The sequence below is a fragment of the Carassius auratus genome, chromosome 20, assembly GCF_003368295.1.
Source record: "Carassius auratus strain Wakin chromosome 20, ASM336829v1, whole genome shotgun sequence".
Classification (NCBI taxonomy): Eukaryota; Metazoa; Chordata; class Actinopteri; order Cypriniformes; family Cyprinidae; genus Carassius; species Carassius auratus.
In genome coordinates this window covers 27,578,400-27,601,828 of record NC_039262.1, presented here as the reverse complement: position 1 = coordinate 27,601,828, position 23,429 = coordinate 27,578,400, and the positions used below count along the sequence as shown (strand labels likewise).

The 23,429-nt window shown below is 37.7% G+C and overlaps 1 protein-coding gene across 2 annotated transcripts in view; it reads right to left on the bottom strand.

The window, feature by feature from the left end:
- The window catches only part of LOC113037697 (A-kinase anchor protein 7 isoforms alpha and beta-like), a 33,682-nt gene extending 24,869 nt beyond the window's left edge, over positions 1-8,813 (bottom strand). For both annotated transcript variants that reach the window (XR_003274661.1, XM_026195025.1), the window contains exon 1: positions 8,549-8,813. Coding sequence is in view for 1 of the 2 variants with exons in the window: in XM_026195025.1 (XP_026050810.1) it covers positions 8,549-8,606 (58 nt within the window). In the remaining variant the exon portion in view is untranslated. The remainder of the gene's footprint in view (positions 1-8,548) is intronic.
- Positions 8,814-23,429: the final 14,616 nt, after the last annotated feature.

Sequence of the window (23,429 nt, the reverse complement as noted above, 5' to 3'; positions counted from 1 at the left end):
CCAAGCCCAGCTACCACAAAATTCATTAACCGTTGAAATGTGGCAGGTGGGTTTCGCAATCCGAAACTCATAACGTTGTATGAAAATACACCATCTGGAGTTATAAAAGGGGAAGTCGTGGCCTAATGGTTAGAGAGTCGGACTCCCAATTGAAAGGTTGTGAGTTCAAGTCCCGGGCCGGCAGGAATTGTGGGTGGGGGGAGTGCATGTACACTTCTCTCTCCACCTTCAATACCACGACTTAGGTGCCCTTGAGCAAGGCATCGAACCCCCAACTGCTCCCTGGGCGCTGCAGCACAAATGGCTGCCCACTGCTCTGGGTGTGTGTTCACTGTGTGTGTGTGTGTGTGTGTGTGTTCACTGCTCTGTGTGCGTGCACTTTGGATGGGTTAAATGCAGAGCACAAATTCTGAGTATGGGTCACCATACTTAGCTGAATGTCACGTCACTTCTCTAAAAGCGTTGATTTCACGAGCACGCTCGGTCAATGGGACTTGCCAATATCCTTTTAACAAGTCAAACTTGCTAAGATATTTCACTGTGCCCAACTGATCCATGCAATCTTCTATACGTGGTAGCGGAAAATAATCTGGTTTAGTGATTGCATTTAATTTTCTATAATCTGTACAGAATAGATGTCCCATCCTTTTTCTTTACCAACAATCAAGGAGATGACCAACTTGACAGTGATGGAACAGCTAGATTATTATCAAGCAGATACTTAACCTCTGACTCCGGATGTTTTATTTTTTCCCAAGGTGCTCTATAAAATCGCTGACGTATTGGAGGGGAATCACCCACATCAATATCATGTTGCACTATATGCGTCTGAGAAGGAACATCGGTAAACAGAGATGAATATTCCTGAATTAACTTCCACACTTTTTTCCACAGCAAGATGATCTAAAAATGTTGGCAAATTTTTCAAGGTTTCTGAATTACTTAAACGAGGACACATCACACTGTCTTCAGGCTCTATAGCTTCCTCATAATCTATTAAAGGCAACTCATTGTTTAACCCATAATCTACAGATAAGACAATTGATTCTGTTCTATGAGGCGATGTCTGTTCCTCCCGCACATAATACAGTTTAAGTACATTCACATGACATAACTGGGTTTTAAACCTTCTTTCTGGTGTGCTAATGACATAGTTTTCGTCAGATTCCCGTCGCAGTACTGTATATGGACCAGCAAACTTGGCTTTAAATGGTGATGAAACAACAGGTAACAAGGCCAGCACCTGATCGCCGACACAAAAAAACGGTATTCCGTTCTGCAATCATACAGTCGTTTAATTTTTAATTGTGCCCGTTACAGATTTACCTTCGCCAATTTAACAGCCTCAAAAAGTCGTCTTTTAAAACCATCTACATATTCCGTTAACTTTTTTGGTGGTTCAGTATGTACCCAGCCCTCTCGCACAACAGTCAGTGGCCCACGAACGGTACTAAACTTACTCTCGATCTAATTCCGTACAATAAGTACGTAACAAAGACTTCAAAAACTGATGAAAGCGTTCTAAGGCACCCTGACTTTGAGGATGATATGCAGAGGATATATTATGCTTAATCTTTAGTTGACGCAATACCTCCTCAAACGTGTCAAAGGTAAAATTAGAGCCCTGACCTGACTGTATAATTTTAGGTATCCCAAAAACCGAAATGAATTGGGTCAATCCTTTTATCACAGACTTTGTCATGATTGATCGTAACGCAAATGCAGCAGGATACCGAGTAACATGACACATAATGGTCAACAAATATTCACTGCCAGATTTAGAACGAGGCAATGGTCCGATAAAGTCTACAATTAGATGGTTAAATGGTTCAGACACTGCAGGAATCGGTAGCAAAGGATGGTTAAATGATGGTTGAATGGTTCAGACACTGCAGGAATCGGTAGCAAAGGATGGTTAAATGATGGTTGAATGGTTCAGACACTGCAGGAATCGGTAGCAAAGGAGCCGGCCTTGGATTCTGGTTAGGCTTACCTCACACCTGACAAGTATGACATGTTCGAAAATATTTAGATACATCACGTTTTAAGTGAGGCCAAAAAAAAAAAAAAAATGCGCGTAACATGATCGTAAGTCTTTTTCACTCCAAGATGTCCCGAAAAGTCATCATGAGCAAGTTTTAACACCATCAAACGAAATTGCGTTGGAACCACTACTTGTACAATTGACTCCTTCAGGAAAGCTTTAGCTTGAGGTGTCCATTTCCTTATCAGAATCCCATCACGAACAAAATAACCCTGTGCAGCATTTTCGTCAGACATTACCTGTGAAAATAACGCATTTAAGGTAAATCCGCCTTTTGCTCCTTAATCAACTCACCCGGAGACACAGAAAGAAGAGTCTGTGGCCACATGATGCCTCCATCCACCACAGACGGTTTGCACTCTTTCTGGTTGCAGCTGTTCGACTAGCGGCACGCGTAACCACACATGCTGAAAAAACATCAGATAAACTCTGCATACTCTCATCTATATCCCCAGTAGAAACAGGTTTAGATGTAACAATCAAAGGTGATGGCACGTCACTCCAAACCCGCTCTCCTGCCAGATTATTCCCCAGAATGACAGATATTCCTTCCTCTGGAAGAGCTGGTCTCACACCCAATTCGACTTCACCTTGAATTAAATGAGAATACAGACAAACCTTGTGTAAAGGTACAGACATTTTAGTCAGACCTATTCCGCAAATCAACAATGAACCACCCGTAAAGGTTTCATTTGAAAAAGGCAATACCGATTCCAAAATAAACTAAGCAGAGGCACCAGTATCTCGCAAAATTTTCACCGGAACTTTCTCCCCCTGCGGAAGTGACACGTAGCCCTCAGAAACAAAAGGTGAAAATCCAGAATTTGCACTGATGGTCTTTTCAACATGGGGCACACCTGCGAGCTCTAAACCACCTTTCATGGAAACAGCGGCCGCCAATGGATTGGACAAGCTATAACGATTGCAATCTTTTGCCTTAAGTATCGGGCAATCTTTTTTCCAGTGACCATGACCAAGGCAATAATTACAAATTAGCGACAATTCAGGTTTACCAGCAAATTTTGTATTTACATAACGTGGAATAATTTACATATTTGGAGATTGAATCGACGTTACAACATTTTTACCTGCGTGTTCATTTTCCAACCGGCCAGCATCAAAACAGGATTTATGGATTAACTCATATTCATCAGCCAAAACTGCTGCCTCAGCTGCGGTTAACACCTTACGCTCTGCAATATACATAGCCGTTTGACTAGGAAGCATATTCTTAAACTGTTCTAAAACTAATAAATTGATCAAATCCTTGAATGATTCAACAGCCGAAGCAGTACACCAACGTGTGAAACATAACTCTAATTCAGGCACGAATTCGACGTGTGTTTGAGTAAAACGTTTTTTAACCCTCTGGAGTCTAAGGGTATTTTTGGGCCTGGAGAAGTTTTGTCATGCCCTGACATTTGTGTTTTTTTCAGGTTCTTATAAATATCTAAATGGGTAAAGTCTAATCTCACTGTAATCAGCAAAAACTGGGCTATAATAATATGTGAAATGCATGTATGTACATGATTGTGTTTTTGAGAAAAAAAATATTATGAGTGGTAAGTGAAAAACTAAAAATGTTAAAACACTTGAAAAGGCCATAAAACACATAAAGAACAATGGTTCCTGGGATTTTTGAGAACTGGAGCATGTAGCCTAGAATTTTTCTTTCTAAATTATGTGAAAATCATCTTGTTTACTAATTTACAGAAAACAATATATTGATTTAAATTTTCTAACACTTTTTGTTGGTAAAAGTCATATGTGAGTAGGCGTCAACTACCATGAATATCATTGTGATTTACACCTGAGAAGACAAAGGGCCGCATAATGAGCTGCATAGTGAGCCTTTCAGTCAGCTGTGCCACTGTGAGTGAGGAGTTACAAGAAAGAATGTGAGAACAAAATAAAAGTATATAATTTTATGTTTGTAGTTTATTAAGTATATATTTAATTATCCCACAACATAATTTAATATCAACTTGGGGGAGCAGTCAAACACTTTATTATAAACAATCAAAGCTGACTTTCAAACAAATTGTTTGGCATCATTACTCCAGTCACACAATCCTTCAGAAATCCTTTTAACAATCTTATTTTCTACAAAAAACATTTATTGTTATTATTATTATCATTATTATTAATGTTGAAAAGAGCTTAGAATATTTTTCTGGGTTTTTAGGGGGAATCAATTGAAAGAAAAGCATTGTTTTTAAATTTGTTACAGTTATCTATTTGTTACATTTATATTATTTACATCAAGCTTTTGAATGGTATAGTATTGTATATTGTTATTGAAACTTCATAATGTTTCACTTGATTATACATTTAGTCAGGAATTATAGTTTGGAAAAAGTCTTTGGAAAAAGTCTTACTAGTAAAATGTTTACACGTTGTGTGAAAACTAGTACAAGTATATAAATAAATAAAAAGAGACTTACTCATGTTTATGATCTCTTTTGAATAAAGTGCTTCATTCTTTTTTTTCTGAGGAAATCCATTTCTCAAATCCTCAACCACATCACATCTTTTTGGGGTGATTTATGTCTTATTCCTCTCATCGCGAAGCAAACAGTAAAATAAAAAAACTTGAACAGTCTGGCTGCTTTTTCTTCTGTGTGGGCGTATTCAAGCCGCGTGCTTCTGTTTGAATCTGAATAGCGTGTTCAGCGCGGGGGCGTGGTCACATTAGATATAATGAAGGGAGACATGAAAAATAGACATCGTGTTGTTTTCATATGGATTACTTTATCACAGAATATCTGTTTTCTGCGGCACTTGTTTAGTTTAAAAATAGACATGTCAAGCTTTCTATAGATATTAGCTTTCATGTCTCTTCGTTGAGTTTTCAAGGAGTTACAGTTCATTTTAATGATGTGATTGTCAAAGAAGATCAGCGCAGACAAAGGCTGCAGACAGCACACCTTGTTTGTTATCTTTATTGTATAAGTGCACAAAGTTTTGTTGTAATTATGTCTGTATCCAAAAAAAAGTAGACCCTTTACAAATTCGATTGATGTATTGCTCTGTATTGTACGATTAAAACTGAAAGTGTAATTTAAGTTCTTTTCGGGGTTATCAGGAGAAAATGACTCAAAACGCATATATGCGTTAATCGACTCGAAAGGGTTAAGCCCACGAAACTTCTGGCGATATGCCTCTGGAATCATTTCATATGCCTTAAGAACAGTATCTTTAACTTAACCTTCTTATAATTCTGACTCTCGGCCCCGCTCAATGCAGAATAAACTCTTTGCGCCTTACCTGTCAAAACACATTGCAACATTAAAGGTGCGCTCAGTTTCAGGCCATTTTTATTTATCAGCAACCCGGTCAAATAACACGAAAAACGAATCCACATCATCCTCATTAAATGAAGGCATCAATCGCAAATTTGCTGCCACATTAAACTTAGCAGAAAACAGGTCACTTTCTTCCACAACACTGTCACCAAACATTTGCATCCTACCTTCTTTCATGAGGTTAAGCCGCTGTTGTTCCAAATCTAATTTCCTTCTTTCCAAATCCTGCTGTGCAAATACGGTCTCCTGTTCCAATTTTCGTTTCTCTATCTCCATTTTTAACTTTTTATCATTCGTAGAAAGGTTAACATCGTAATGTGCTGAGACTTCAATCAATTGATCTTTCGTTAATAAATTAAGAACCTGCTCAGACGGATTTCCAAAAAAATCACTAACTTCAATCGATGTCATACTTAAAAAAAATATACCTTCACAATTCCATAAAAACATACACTTAAAATCTACTACATACTCACTAACTGCAAAATCATCACTAAAGGATACCCTAGAGATTCAACTTCACACCCTCCCTAAAAAGTAAACTAAGTAGACCCTAATCTTCAAGCATACAGTGGCGGGTTTTTATGCACCTGATACCGCAAGTCGAGAAGAACAACCAATTAAATTGGCGATTCCCTTAAACCTCGGCGTGCTCCCGAGACTTAGCTCTAACCACCGATCTGCTCAAAAATAATAAACTAAAACCAAAAAAATTCAACATGCCCAAAAAGGACATGCCGCTAAATCCTAACAGTGAAGCCAAAACTCAAGGGTTCCCACTAAATAAGCTACAGCTGTGAGCAGTTGAAAAAAACATATAAGCCTAAAAAATTTACTCATCTCTCCTAACAATTTAAACAATCCAAAACAAACTTACCAATCCTGCTGCCAGGCCAATAACAAAAAAAAAAAAAAAAAAAAAATACAATTCCAAATCAAAACCAAACATCCCGGATGAGCCCCCATTTGTTGCGAACACAAAGGATCACAACAAATAAGGAGAAGATGAAATACATTCATTGCCAAAACCTCTCCATTTCTTTTACAATCATGCCATTAACCAACATTAAGACAAAGTACTTGGACTGCCAGTCTGCCACCAAATCCAGTCTCCCCTGCCACCAACAGGAAGCAGTCTTTATAGGGAGAAAACATCCAGAATCCGGTGCCTCCAATTACACCACAATCAACTTCCACCTGCAAGCAATCAAAACACAAACACACACAAGGCAGAAAAAAGCCACTGGGCATCACAATAAGCACAATAATAATTAGCACAGAATCACCAAAAGAATCAGTTTGGTTCAGACGCTCTGTGTGTCAGTCTGCTTCACGCTGAATCACACATGCGCAGCTGAATCATCATCCCCTTGTTCTCGGATCGGACACGTCTAGACAGAAACGGTTCTTGACTCATGAACGTGAACAGGGAGTGTCAGCCACATTAAAAAAGTTAACAGCTTAAGTCATTTGTGGATTAATGCATATTGGAGACACAACCCGTTTCAAACGATTCAGTTCGATTTGGTGAACTGGTTCAAAAAGATCCGGTTACATCGAGTGATTCGTTCGCGAACCGGATATCACAAACTGCTTTGTTTTGAACTCTCTCACAGCAGACACGGAAGAGAAGACAATGCTGAATAAAGTCATAGTTTTTGCAATTTTTGGACCAAAATGTATTTTCGATGCTTCAAAATATTCTAACTGACCCTCTGATGTCACATGGACTACTTTGATGATGTTTTTCTTACCTTTCTGGACATGGACAGTAGACCGTACACACAGCTTCAATGGAGGCACTGAGATCTCGGACTAAATCTAAAATATCTTAAACTGTGTTCAGAAGATGAACGGAGGTCTGACGGGTTTGGAACGACATGAGGGTGAGTAATTAATGACATAATTTTGCTACTTGGGTGAACTAACCCTTTAATGAGAACAACATCACTCACTTAGAGGACAGAGCGTTGTGTTATTTAAAGGGGAAGTTCACACATTTATGAGTAACAAAGGTTTAAGTAGCTGCATTGATTACTTTTATTGCACCGATAAGGCTTTTATATGTTGTTTGGAGTAACAAAGGGTTTTATAGGGTTGACTGAAATAATAATGCAAGAACTGACACTTCAAATCATTGTGTCAAGCAACAACAACAAAATAATTGAACAAAAAAATGTAAATGCAAAAAGTAGCCATATCACATCGAAACATATATCCAAATCCAGAATCAAATTAATTTATGTGTAAATTATGTGCAATGCTACTAGGGATTGTTACATAGGGCTATACCAGCATCTAGTGGCAACACAATGATATTACTGATACAATCTGATCACCCTCTCCATGTAAACATTGATCCAAACTAAAAATGATATGACACTTCAAATACAGTTTTCCAAAGATGGTTTTTGTCATTTCAGGTATCACGCTAATGCACGTTCAAGTTTTCACTTTGCTGAGAAGTTCACTTTTAGTTAAATTATTTGATGTTATAAAAACAGGGTGTGGCATCATGATTGTGTGATACACCACTCCACAAACTGAGACAGACTCAATCCAGAAGAACTGAGTCTCCAAGACGCTTCAAGAAACCTTCCTGCTAAACTACAGTACTGTTAAAAGTTTCAGGCACTTGTGTAAAAATGTTGTAAAATGAGGATGCTGTCAAAAATAATGTCATCAATAAATGTTATTTAATGAAATCAACATTTGGTGGAACATCCTCTGTTGCCCTCGGTGCACTTGAGCAGAGTTTCTCAGGAGCTTTGCAGGATAAAGTGCAATAAAATAAACACCTAAATGTGTATTTTGAATGTTTTATTTGCCCTAGCCCAAAAAACACCTTATGGATGCAAAATAGAAAAACATCTTACAAAACAACAACAACAGAGAAACAATGGTTTTGCCTGTAGTGTCTCATAAAACCTGAGCCCAAATTACAAAGCAAAAACCTAGATGTGCTCCACAGCAGTGCTTCTGAACTGACTTTACTTCAGGATCCAGAGCAAACATGAGAACTGATGTGAGGAGAAGAGCAGACAGAGCGATCTAAACAACACAAGTGAATACTGTATATGAGAAGTGTTCTTCTCCTCTTTCAAAGGCGGTCCACTCAGTCCAGAAGCACTGGTTCACACATTACTGATCTTCTTCATAGTGCAAACTGTCTGTGAGAGCATGCTGAAGGTTTACTCACTGAAGCTGACGCTCTTCTCTCGCTGGTAGTATCCATCTGCACTCTTTTTCTTCAGCATGGAGCACAGGTCTACTCTACACACGCATTCGTCTCCAAACACACGGCCCTCGAACTCAGAGAACAGCGTCAGATGCAGCTTCTTAATGCCCTGCGAAGACACACACACGTCACACAGCACACAGTATGTCTAGAGCAAACAGAAGGACGGGCGAGAGAAGAGAGAGTACAGTAGGGGTGGAAGCGTCTGTCGAGGCCGATAACCTCAGCAGGAAGTGTGTCCTGTGGGAAGATTACGCGCCTCCAATCTGTGTCCTCCACATGAAGAAGAAGCATCCACCCGCTGTACTGTCTGTCTGTCACGTACACACACACACACATACACACACAATCACTAGCCCGCACACACACACACACACACACACACACACACACACTCACACACTCACACACACAGGTTTGTTTTTGTGTAAAGTGTGTTCATCCCATAGGTGTAATGGTTTTTATTCTGTAGAAACTGTATATTCTATGGCCCTTCACCAACCCTACACCTAACCCTAACCCTCACAGGAAACTTTGTGCATTTTTACTTTCTCAAAAAAACTCATTCTGTATGATTTATAAGTGTTTTGAAAAATAGTGACATGGGTTATGTCCTCATAAGTCACCCTCTCCTTGTAATACCTGTGTCATACCCATCTCATTATACAGAGTTGTGTCCTTATATAACACACACACACACACACACACAATTAAAAGAAGAGCTCAGCTAATGTAATTCCAGGTTATTTCTTCATAGACAAACAGAGAGAAACAGAAAAACTTGAACTTAATTTCCATAATGCAGCTGACAGAATCTGTATTATTTGCTTATGATTAGAGAAATCAAACACATCCTCCTTCTTCAGCACACACTCAGTCAACCCTCTCTCTCTCACACACACACACACACACTCACACTCACACACACAAGCCCCTTTCACACTGCGATTCCGGCAAATACAGGGGTAAAGTGTTCCAGCAATTGTTCCCGGGTCGCTAGATTTTGCACTTTCACACTGCCAGTGATGACCCTGTATATGTGCGTGCTTTCACACACAACCCTTGAAGATCCCGTAACGACACGTGACATCAGCGCGTGACGTGTAATGTATGAGTTGAAAACGTTAGGCACGTTATACTTTCACTGAAGCAAGCAAACGATCTCTGCGTCAGCGCGGAAAGTGAGGAACTGATCTCTGCTTCATTACAGTTTGCACATATTTTTTAATCCCGAATGTTGATCTTCCTTCAAAACAGCCGGTAAAAGAGTGATAGCGTGTGTCATCACTTCGACATGGCATTAGATCTGGCTTTTGTTCACACAGCGCTCGTCCCGGGTTGAACCCGGCAATGTTACTAGGTCCCCGACCCGGGTTCAATGCCTGAATCAATCCCGGGACGTGGTTGCTTTCACACAGAAGGCGACCCGACAATGTTCCGGAAATATGCCGGGTCCGATGTGCAGTTTGAAAGGGGTTACACACACACACACACATATTCCATCTTCTTTCTTCATGAACAAATAGAGAGTTTTGTTCCATCTTTTCAGCACCAGTCTCTTTCTTTATATGGAGAAGAGCAGCGTGAACATTTACGTCTCTGTTTGATAGAAAGTGGACGTGGAAGCACATGAGATTGAGGAGTGCCCTGTAAAGTGTCTGGTGGATTGTGGAAAGATTAACGTTGTGTAATGTGTGTTTGATGTGATTGTGGTGGACTGATGAGAAGATCTGGCGTCAGGTCTGAGCCCTCACTGTCTGAACAGATAGCATTAACCTCAACACCTGACTCATGCAATCACAAACACTTCTGCTCAACAACACTACGTATTTGATTGAAAATACACAAAAAACTGTGAATTATTATTATTTCAAACAGCTGTTTTCTATGTAAATATCTATTAAACAGTAATTTATTCCTGTGATCAAAGCTGATGTTTTACTCAAATCATTCACACCTTGTGACTGCACAAATAAATGGATGAACTTATTCAGTCTAATTATCTACAGATAGACAATATTATTTGAATAAGGAATAGTTTGTCATGATTATCACAAATACATAATTATCTACTGATCGTTGTTGTTGTGCTGTGGTAAAAACAGCTTAAATGCTTCAGGTCTCATTCAGAAGAACTCTGTTTATGTGAAAACGAAAGAGTAAGATGTCAAACTCAGTTTCCATAATGCAACTGACAGACTCTTTAGTATTTGCTTATGATTAGATAAATCAAACACATCCTCCTTCTTCAGCACACACACACACACACACACACACACACACACACGAGTCCTCCTCACCTGCTTGTGTAGTTTAGGTGCTCCAGAGAGTTTGAGAAATATCAGATGAGATTTGAATGCTTTGTCATCTCCAGAAGCGATGCCCCGCTCCTCAAACGCCTCCCTGATGCTCTCTGGGTGGAGAGAAACAACACTTAGAGCCTCAGACAGACAGATGCATCCTGGGATAGTCTATTTACAGCCTCCGCGGCTGGGCCGAGCCTACTCCACTGTCCTCAATGTAAGACAAGACCATAATCAATACAGAGAGAGAGAGAGACCGTTAACAGCCCGAGCTCTCAGGATCTCTGTGCATCTAAACCCTCAACACATTTCACTGGGGTTTTCTGTAATCATCTAAAATACTGTGCTCATGTAATTATCAGCCAGTATTAGTTCCTCTCACTGTCATATCAATCTGATTAAGCCAATAATAGAAGCACTGGAATAGTGGAAATCAGATTACTTTTTCAAGTAACTAGTAAAGTAAGGCATTACTTTTATAAATGTCCTTAAATCACACCCTACATCCTCAGTCACTAGTCCATACATTAGTTCACAATATAGTCCACTAGACAGAGTGACTGAAAACAAATGAGTGAATTCAGACACTGATCAACAGATGTTAACAAGCAGAATTACTGAAGGAAAGAACAAGAAATAAAACTACAAATGACTTCCAGTCACAGCCTTAGATGAAATTAACCAAAATAAATCAGCAGAGGAGGATTACACAACTCCACAAACAGCATTACAAGCTTCACTCATTTACTAACCTATTTTGACTAAACACTGATTGCCATTATGGTGACTTTAAAATTTAAAATCTCTGGCTGTAAGCTGTGTTTCTCTGCTTTTGTTTCTCTTTCCTTCTGTGATTCTGCTTGTTAACAGGTGTTCATCACTACTGCTCAATCCTCATTTAATTAGTCACGTAATTATCTCATTAACCTCATCATTGCTTCAGTGTCACTTCAACACTCTTTAGTGTGGACACATATAAGTGCTGTGGGATTAAAGGGGTTAAATGTGTGAGATGAGGAAAAACACACTGTGAAATTTATTTTTAACAGAAATATACTGTTGATATAATTTACGGAAACAAACTGTAAAAAATAAAATAAAATTGTAGATTACTGGCAACCACGGCTGCCGGTATCTCACCATAAAATCAAGAAGAATATAATAATGTAAAACCTAACAGTCAACTTCTTGTTGTGTGTTTGTGGGTCACCACTGTGCTGGAGAGTAGAGCCAGTGTTTAAGTCAAGGCTGGACAGAGAAGCACTGATGTTGTCTTGTTGCTTTATTTAAAGACAGTTATGTAGTTGCTGACGCAGTGTGAATTTCTTTGATAATTTAAATCACACATGAATATGTGCTGCTGTTATCTGCAAGACATTTGAGTTAAATTGGTGCTTTAAATAGCTTTGCATAAATTAGTAAGTTTTCATTCATGGACTTAAGCAAAATAGTTCTCAATACCAATATGCTTGAACTACTTAAATATTATGAATATTACAGTTTTTTTACAGAAACTAGGACACATTCCTCAATACTTACTTCAAAACTCTTCACACAGTGAGCACAACAGAAGTCTATGTGAGCTAAACTGAGGATCAATTATCATTGCTTTGGCACAAAATGCATTCAATGACTACATCTCTCAAATTTCATGAATTCTTCTCTCAGTCAGACACAACAACTGCCAAAACTCTTTGTACGTACAGGCAAGTTTACACATGCTTACATGCTGTTATCAAAACTGTTAAACTTATGTTCAAAACAATAACATCATACAAAACTGAATAAGACAGCAATTTGCTACATTTCTACAGTAATATTTGAGTGAAATATACTTTAAATCTCCAAATTAAATGCTATAAAAACAATTGGACAATTAGTAGATCAGCATTACTATTGTATCTGTATCAGTGGGTGGTGTGGATACAAATTCTTCTATTTTGGAAATACTCAAAATAAAATAAAAAAACAACATAAAATATTGACGAATTCTGCACCATTTCTGATTCATTCCAGTAACATATATTGCAGTGAATTATAATTGTGTCCTTGTTTCACACAAGAAAACATTCTATAATGCTACATGTCGTTAGTGTTTTTAGGTCATTGTTTTGTGGGTGACAAAGTGTGTTTGTCGGCTGTCAACCTTTGCTAGTGTTCTGGAAGAATGAGTTGATTTGAGACCTGAATAAACTTGGTAGTTGTAGTGCATTTTGAAGGTGAAATGAACTGCTTTGCCAAGCTGAAAGTTGGTTTGGAGAACTGTGTGGAGAGTTTTGAAAAAGTGATCAAAGTATTGAGAAATGTGTCCTAGCGCCTGTAAAAAACTGTAATTTATAAACCAATGTTAATTGGCCACTTTAAGTGCAGTCAGTTTCTGCAAATAAAACTCAAAGGTTTGCATATTAACATTGTATCACTTAATGAAATACAGTTTTCACTGTAAATTTAAACAGTTCTGTAAAACCTAAAATGTTACTACAGTATTTTTCATGGTAAAGTTCTGGCAACCATATCTGCTGGTATTTTACTGTGAGTTGTACAGATTTTTATTATTTTTTTTACAGTGCATTTTCTTCAACTTCAGTCTTATTCATTTGTTTTGTTATGAAAGGGCCTTTACAGTTGTCAAAAATATAACTTTGTGTTTTTGTTTTTGTTTTTTTTTTGTTCTTTAAAACCTAATAAGCAAGCCCAGCCCAGGTGACAAAAATAAACTAAAAACTAATGTATTGCATTACCTTTTATAAAAATTTGATTTACTTTCATATGAACTATCCATTTGAACTGTATTACATGTATTTGTATATTTGTATGCATATCTGCATCATCAGCCACAATACTGCATAAATAATCAGTTTAGAGATTGGGGCAGGACTATCGGTCTGACTGACCAATGGCAGACTGACACATCCTAAGGAAGGACACAGTGTACTGATGAGAGGATGCAGAGTGAGCGTGAGTGTGGTCAGATGCTCTCCGTCCGCGATCTGAACCTGAAGCCACTTCCTTTTAAAGTGTCCGATTCCACAGAAGGACAGGATCAGCCAGCGAGTTCAGAGGAGACTTCAGCTCTGACAAACACCACAAACATCCTGACAGTCCAGTCCTGCATGCTTCTGCTGCCAGTCTTCCTCTTCTATCTCATCACAGATAATGAGAGTGAAGGCATGTCATAATTACTGCTGTGGTGTGAGATGAATGCACAAGCAGCTCTGACAGATCAGTGTGTGTTCTTGGCCTTTAAAGATGATAAAGCAGCTTAGATTTGGAAGATTTGTTGCTTTACGGAGCAGCTAATGTGTTGTAGCAGAAATTAGTCGAACCAGACAAATCAAAGAGTCTATCAGAGCTGTGTGCATTGAAACATGAGCTGAATTCCTCAGGCAGTCATAAATCAGTTCTAGTGCCACAAGAACCAAGCAAGATAACCAACCAACCAACTTGTTCACACAACAGCTTTCAACATTAACACCAATAGAACAATTATTGACAATTTTAATTCGAAGAAGAGATTGTCAAATATATTGTTCGTGATTGGAATGCAACACTGGACATCACATGTAAACCCAGGAGATCAAGTTAAATACTTGCATTGACTTCCCCCCCCCAGCCAGTGAAACCAGACTGAAATTCCTAAGGGGGAAAGGCTTTAAACCTTTGTCTTCACAGAAAAGTCCCTTTGCCAGAGAATGGCAAAGAAACTGCTTTTTGTACATTATATATGGACCAGAATGAACTCAAAAAGACTTGTAAATGAATCATTCCATTGCTTAACTCCATATTCATTTATGTGTAACCCACACATTTGACTATCATGTATAATCACTTATTGTGTATGTCTTTTGATAACTATAGGATACATAGTCATGTCTAGTATTGATATAATCGAATTTTCTTGCTTGATATTGTCCTGACAATCATTTATTTGTAAAATATATCATAATCGTGTTATAGGAATCATGTCCAAAATTAGACCCTGTGAGGCAAGAACCACATGCTTGGTAAGATAAACAAATGATTTATGATCCCCCGAGCCAAGACCATATCTGATTGGTCAAGGCAACATTTGAGGGGTGGCCCACAAGGAAGTTTAAATACTTTGGACACGATGTAATTTCGCTTTTAGTCTGCTTTTAGTCTAGCATTGCTTGTGCTATCAGTCATGCTATTAGTCATGCCTGCTCTTAGCTTTTAGCTTGTAGCTTTGCTACCTAGCTTTAGCTTGTAGCATCTAGCCATGCGGTTAGTCATCATTGTTCTTTGAGCGCTGTTCCAGCGTGCCTGCCTGCTGCTACTTAGCCACGATGAGAAGGAACACAACCTAGTCTCGTCAAACTTTATTTCTTTTCTTTTCCGTTTGAGAGTTTCGTGTTCTGAGTTAAGTTTTGTAACGTCGAGTCTCCGACGCCTGACCTCGGATATCCGTTCAACTTCGACCAGCCACACAACTCCAGCTTCAGCCAACGCCCAGCAACCACGGGCTTCCCAAGACGTCACTTCACTACTGAACTTCCAGCCAATCAGCGACACCGGGATACCCCTTTCAACTGGAGTCCCTTTCACAGCAAACGAAGGCAACGTATTCCCAGATATTTGTTGTGCTGGTGTATCTAATATAATTTTAACCCCATTGAGGAACTCAATGCGAGCGCTAATTACGTGATTGATGGTTGTTCATGTCTATGCAATTTAACGTATTGCTGTGAACTTGGGATTCCATATTTCCATTCTCTTAAACTCATCTTTCCTTAACTTTCGACCTTCCTGCAACTTGTGTGAATGTGTGAGTGCGTGCGTTTATGTGTTAGATTAGTTTATATGTCTTAGATTTATCTAATAAAGCCTTATTCATATTGAAAAGAGAAGTATCTTGTGTTTTGTGCTTACAAGTTAATGTCTTAAACTGCCGATCTTGTTACTGTGCTAATTGATAGTGTTTCACTATAGTTTGGATATTAGTATCCAGCGCAGATTTGATGTTAAACGGCTCGTTCAGTGAATCGCAGGGTGTCTCAGTGATCAGCCGTGAAACAGTGATTCTGTTCAAATTCCCTTTAAATTATGAAATGATTCCCTTTGAGCTAAATTTACCTGCTTCCCTTACAGTGTTTTAACTTGGGATCTGAATTTAGTGTAATTCGAGAACAAAGACTGACCACACAAAACAGAGTAAAATTATAGCTATTATAATAATTCTACTATTATAAATGTTCTAACTGAACTTAACCGATTCAGTGACTCAAGCTGAAATTATCCAATATTTGCCCCTGAACTTTATTTCAGCTGCATTTTTTTAAACCTTGTTAGGGCAATTTTTATAAATACACTTGTCACAGTGTCTGGTCTGTGTATCCCTGGGTGTCCACTAGAGGTCTCACTTCCCCTTATCGTCACTGTTCATTGTTTTCAGCTGTTTCCACTTACATTGTTTGCACCTGTCTTTAAATACCTGCTTTGTTTCAGTCTGTGTTACGGATTCCTTGCCTCATGTTATCTGTAGTCTCTTTCTTCCTTTGTGTTCTGTCTGTTCCTCATTGTTTGGATACTCTGGTTTTGACCCGGCTTGAACTGTTTACCCCTTTGGATTGGCCCTTAAATAAAGATTCATACCTGCATTTGGTTCTCTCTCCTCGTTCCTGTATCACCGTACGTGACAACACTATTAAATGAAAAGTTGTTGTTTTTTTATGTCAAAAATTTCAACCAGTTATAATGCTAAGCCACGGTTTCTGTGAAGACAGAGCAAAAGACAAAAACTGCATCGTGGATATAGCCTATCAATTGAAAACAGCAACTAATTAGAGTGTGAAGCTGCAATATCATGATGTTGTAATAATGATTGTTAACGTTGATTAATAGTAAGTTTTGTGGGCAAAAGCACATGAGATTATGGCTACAGACAAAACAAGCTAAGGACTATTCCTTCATTTGTAAACTGCTTTTTACAGATTAGAAAATCAAGGCTTCACATTGCTTATTTCAGTAGCATGACAGACAAAACTGCTATTTAAACTGCAAGCATTGACAAACGTGAAGAAGCAATTCTGAACTCCGCCGCACAGAAGACATGCCAAAGCACCCAACAAATGTTTTATTCATAGCGTGTAGCCAGCTGGGACATCTGAATGCAAGAGCAGCTGCGGTACTAGGACGATCCACACATCGCTGGCCAAGCAAACATCGTCCCTCAACTCTCGCACACGCCGCTTCATACAATGATTCCTCCGCCCGGAAGATAAGATGAGCTACAGGAGCTGGATAACACCGCTGCTGTGAAAGGTAAGTGAGCTCTGCTGCTGTTCTAGGAGCAAGTGTGGACTCACAGCTCCTTCCAGACCTCTGTGCTCAAGAAGGAAGGCTCTTTCTGCCTCTGTCTGCTTCTTCTTCTTCCCTGCCACTTTCTTTGGCTCGCTCTTTGCTTTTTTGACCTTCTTGACTCCTACAAAGAAAAGGAAAAGAGAGCTAATAAGGACAGGAGAGTAAGACTGCTGACTCATGCTGCCTATAGATAACAAGGTGCTGCTGCGGGTTTTACATTGAACATTTAACCCAAACCACATTCATCAAATACTGTACTACCGAGGCCTGATGATGCACAGCATTATTGCATGCTTGATTTCCAAATACCTATTGAGTTAAGATGGATATGTTTTGCATGCACATCACAAAACACACTTTTCCAGAATGCAACTGCATGCATATTTAATCTGGCTGCTATTTTCTTTGGCTTTTCTTATAGTTATAGAGATATGAAAAATGTTAATGTTTGGCTGTGTGCCAAAATACGGTTGAGTTCGACAGGAAACAGCTTTTGACCTTAAACACAAAAGAAATGAGAAGCATTTTCTTCCCTCCATTAAAAATAAAAATACTTGAAAGAATCTGCACACTCCAACAAAAAATCAATCACATGCGCATTGAAAAACAACAGTAATGTTATATGATTTTAATATGAAGTCTTTACACATACAGTAAGTGAATATTCGGATATAATTCATTCACTTTCCTGTAGTTTCAAACTTGATTTTTTAAGTGGAACACAAAATAAGATGCAGTGTATGGAAAACAATACAGGGACACCAACAGGGACTTTAAAGACATCGCATTATAAATACACATAATACAGTTTTTTACAGACACTAAGACACATTTCTCAATACTTTGATCACTTTTGCAAAACTCTTCACACAGTTCTCCTAACCAACTTTCAGCTTGGAAACCATTTCATATTCAAAATGCACTACAACTACCACAACACTTTCTTCAGGTCTCAAAGCCCACATAGACTTCTGTTGTGCTCACTGTGTGAAGAGTTCTGCAAAAGTGACCTAAGTATTGAGAAATGTGTCCTAGCGTCTGTAAAAAACTGTAATATGGAGCTGTTCTGCCTTTGCAGTTTCAACAGCTTCACTCTTCTGGGAAGGCAAGATTTCCACTAGATTTAGGAGTGTTTCTGTGGGATTGTTTGCTGGTGTTGGCTCACAATCTCTGTAAAGGGTCATCCCAAACAAGTTCTACTTTCACATTAACCCTAACCCAGACTCATCCAATCATGTCTTCATGGACCTCACTTTGTGCACCCAGGTGAAAAAAATGTACACTTATATTATATACTTAAAGTGCTCTATTTTGCACACAGATTTTGTACTTAATATGCTAAAAATGATTCTTTAGGACTTCTTAAGGACCATCTAAGTGTAATCAACTGTGTTATGTTGGAACACAATGAATATGAACTAAAATGCACTTTACTATTTCTGTATTCAAAAGAATGTATTTAGTATTTAGTACTACCACTTGTTGACCATCTTTCATACACTAGTGCACTCAAGTGTACTATACAGTAAGTGGTGACTAAGTACATTTTTCAAATAGAGAGATATGTTAAAAGCACACTATTGTGAATGATGGCTTGGATTCATATAAATATCATGTTCAGGAAACATCAGCAAGACCAAATTAATATTCATGAGCTCAGCCTTTGCCATAGTAGAAGCTGTTTCTATGTGATGAATTGATTTTTTTGTTCTTTGTATCCAGCGCTTCCTTCAATCCACACTGAGGCTTTTATTTCCAAACATAATTCAGTCAAAACTGTCAGCCTTGTCGAAACATGACACAGACAAAGAAAAAAAGATTTGCCTCACAATACAGTGATTCTCATGCTATTAAAAATATATATTTTATTCTTCTTTAACTTTCCGACAGTATGTTCAAAGAGACAAACAGACCCATACAGAAGTTTATTATATGACATATATTGCTCTATATAGATGTATAGATAGATAAAGGTAGATAAAGATGTGATTTTAGAACATATATAAATCCCCATAGTAAGATTTGTGAATGTACTTCTGTTAATAATATCACTATTATATAGTAGCAACTATGTCAACAATATACCGTACATGCTATTTATCTGTGCATTTTTATTAAACATATATTCAAAAAATCAATAAAATACATGCCTTTTGTAGTTAATTACATAAACAACCTGCCATATATGTCCAAAAATGTTTTACACATAAACATACATATTTCTATGGCCTGGATATATGCAAATATACAAAATTGTACCAATGTAGAAAAAGGTTTCATATATGTTTTTACTTCATGATAATATTCTTCAGGATTACATAGTAACAAGCTGAAAAAAGACAAAGCCGAGGTTGAAATCTAAACAGAAACTGTTCTGCATGTTCTTTCACTGTTTCTGGATGCTGTGAAAGCCTCAGTGATTTAGTCTTTGTTTGTTCTGACCTTGAACCCATTGAGTGATTCTTTTCACTTTCACGAATACTTTGGGAAGAGCTTGCACACATATTCTGATAACGCAGCTATTGTGTGCATTGCTGTGGAGGGTTCTGCTTCTCTCTCACACCCTCGTTTGTATTGTGTAACTTTATACCGCTGCTTGGGTTTCAGGCCGCGGAGGGCGAGCACAACTATCACACAGCAAACAGGTGTACAGCAAGGACCCGTTCTCTGACCGTTTGCTCTCTGATGTTCACCTGAGAAGTTTCCGCCTGGAGTCTGAGGTGAGCCAATCCTGAGCGCTTGGGACCTGTTTAACAGGGTCAGGGCTTCAGTTACACACTATTCTCTCTTATCAATGCTCTGCTGGCTTTATAACCAAGCAAGAAAAGCTTTTTTCACTTCCAACAACCAGCATAATTACACAGCTCTGGTTCCACGGATGCCGTTTTGTCAGAGTTGTGCTGAACAAATATTTAAAGAATGACTCAATCGTCATGTGACTCCCACCAAACACGCTAAACACATACTGTATGGCCTTTATTTTCATGCCTTCACAGCGCACCATGTTTCTAGTTCTGTGGAAATAACCAGGGTGCTTTCTGAAACACCATGATCTTCACACCCTCATTACAATTCTGTCTACTTTTATTTCGTTCCTTGGAAAACAGAAGGAGAGTGTTTTAATATTCAGCTAATGTCCATGACTGTTAGAATGTAAACAATAACTTTATATTGTAAACAAAAGTCATGCAGTGTGTTAAAGATGCTGAATTTAAGTTTCTCCATACTTATCTTTCATTTTTTTTGTCCTTTTTTTTTAAGCTTGTCATTGTATTGGAAGAGCAGCCTGAACATTCTTAAAAATTTCTCCTTTTGTGTCTTACTGAAAAAAAAAAACATTTATATACATACATACATCTATACATTTTTCTTTCAATTTTAAGTACTTTAGTTATTTCACTACATCAAGTTCTACACTAAATTAAAATTGTTTCTTTGGCTGTTTTTATATTATATTGTATTTAATTTCAAGTAACAAAAATGATTTGTATTTTTTTAATTTTAGTTAACTATAATAACAGACTATATAACCCACATATATTTAAATGTTAATAATATTATATTAATAATATTATAATAATATTCATTTTATATTAATAAATATAATACATCATATAAATAATAGTGCTGTCAAACAATTCATCGCGGTTAATTGCATCTAAAATAAAAGTTTTTCTTTCCATAATAGATGTGTGTTTTCTATGTATATTATTATTAATATATAAATACACACACAAGCGCATGTATATATTTCAGAAAAATTGTTTATGTTTATATATTAAATATTTTTTCATAATATAGATTATATGAATATAAATATAGATATGTAAATGTAAATATTTTCAAAATATATACTGTATGTGTGTGTATTTATATACACATAATAAATATACACAGAAAACACACATATAATATGCAAACAAAAACTTTTATTCTGTATGCCATTAATCATCTGACAGCACTAGTAAATAATATTAATAATCACTTATAATAATAATAATCACTAATAATCATTAATATATATATATATATATATATATATATATATATATATATATATATATATATATATATATATATATACAGTATTACAAAATTAAACACACACACAAACATATACAGTACAACTATATGCCCTAATATTTATAGAATAAGTTTCAGAACAATAGTACTCTTGTAATATTATTATTAATTGTTCTCCATGGGACAGTGGCGTAATGGCTGAAGGTGCATGTGTTTATGTGTGTGTTTATGTGTGTGTCTGTGTGTGTGTTTAAGGCCAAACTTAGCATCGAAAGCATCTCTGTATCCTCTCTCCTTCCCAAATCCCCTTTACTTTAGCTCTGTCCACTGGCACTGGTCAGCTGTTACATCAACAACATGCTATTTATACCCTGCAGGTATTAGCCCAGTTTGCTCCGAACAGTTATTAGTGGTGCGGTGAGCGTCAGAGCGAGTCCTGGTTCAGCCGTCAGGCTCAGGAGGGGTGTTTAGCTGGAGATCTGTGTCCAGGTGGAGGACGGTGATAATGCTGTAGCTCTAATCCCTTCTGAAATCTGTACAGTCATGCTCTGGGCTTTCAGCAGGAGCGTCATCTCTCACTGGAGGAAGGAGAAGCTTTAACTGCAGAAGAAGAGCCTCCAGGCTAAATCAGGCAGATCTATATCAGGATAATCGATTTCTTCCAGGTCATCAGAGTCGTCTCAGCTGGACTGACTGCACACAGGTACACGCTCTGCTCATGTGATCCTGCAGCTCTCTGCAAGGTTACAAATGTACACACAATATGAGTAGGCCTGCCCTAAAACTCTCTTTTCTCTTTCTTTCCATAAACCACGCTAAATGCGGATGGATTATGCCTGTATTCTCTTCTGGACCTCTGTTCATCCTCCGGTGAGTGGAAAGTTTTCTTTCTGACACACAGTGCAAGTCTAGAGTTTAGACACACTGAATTTGTAATAAAACCTTATGATCTGTGGGCTTCTTCCTAAACGCTTGAAATTAATTCTGTAGACAAATGCAGTTGGGAAGCTCTTTACAAAGTAAGGTTTTGGTGGTGAAGGAGAAGCACCATGAAGTGCTCATGAAGCTGGTTGATGAGCGTCAGTGCAGTTCAATTTATTTATATAGCACATTTAAAAAACAACCATGGTTGACCAAAGTGCTTAACAAGCACAAGATGGTTTCATCATTCCCAGATGTCCATCTGTGAGACAAGCTCTGGACTGGTGCTGTAATCTCGTCACTGAGATTTACACCAAGTGCTGTTGTTATTGCTGTAAGTATCAGAATGTAAAGTTGCATTAGTTTTCTGCTTCTGGAATATGAAATGTGTGCTTGAACAGGTTAAAGTCTGTGTAAACGGGAAGTTGCAATTACCTTTACTTCAGTATTGTGACGTGTTTCCATATAAGATTAGCTTGGGTAGTTTTGGAGGTTAACACACAGTACTGGTGCATTATGGGTCTGTTCGTGGTCAGTGGTCATGTTAAGGTAATGTTTCTTATCTTTAATTCCTAACATGATAGTCTAACAGATCCTGATCTTGACCTTCACTAAAGACCAGCAAAGTGCTTTAGCTAAGAAAATCCTTAGTTTATAAAATATGATGGTTAATTTGGTGATGCTTTCAGCTGTCGTACAACACAGATTTCTTCAAATCTTTCACCAAAACCACTGCAGAAATTGCAAAAAATAGCCTAAATGCCAAAATACCATAGTTGTAATTAGATGCTAAAACTCACAGGGCAAGGGAGAAGAAAGCCATGATAGCGTTTCAATGACTTTCCAAAAGAGGAAAATGAATGATTATGTTCGTCAGAAGTTCATCACTTCCTCAAGTGGAGTGTTAGAAACACTCATACAACAGTGTTGACTAGTTTACTGTAATTAAATACCAAGGTAAGAAAACACAAAGTATGTGGGTTATGAATGGACATTATTCGTATTTTTAAGAAAATAAAAAACTTAGATTTACTGTGTTAATAACTGCAGAAACGCATCCTCAGTCTGTGAACATCCCCTTTACTATGCTACTATTTAACATGATATTTACACCATCGGCATTAAAGAAATGAAACAGAAGGACATAATGGTTTCTACTCAGTTTGGACGAGATACCATGTTTAATCTATGTTTATTTTACAGTTACAATAATTGTATGGTAAATTCAAGACTATGTAACAACTGTACAGATACAAAAAAATAATAATAAGTTA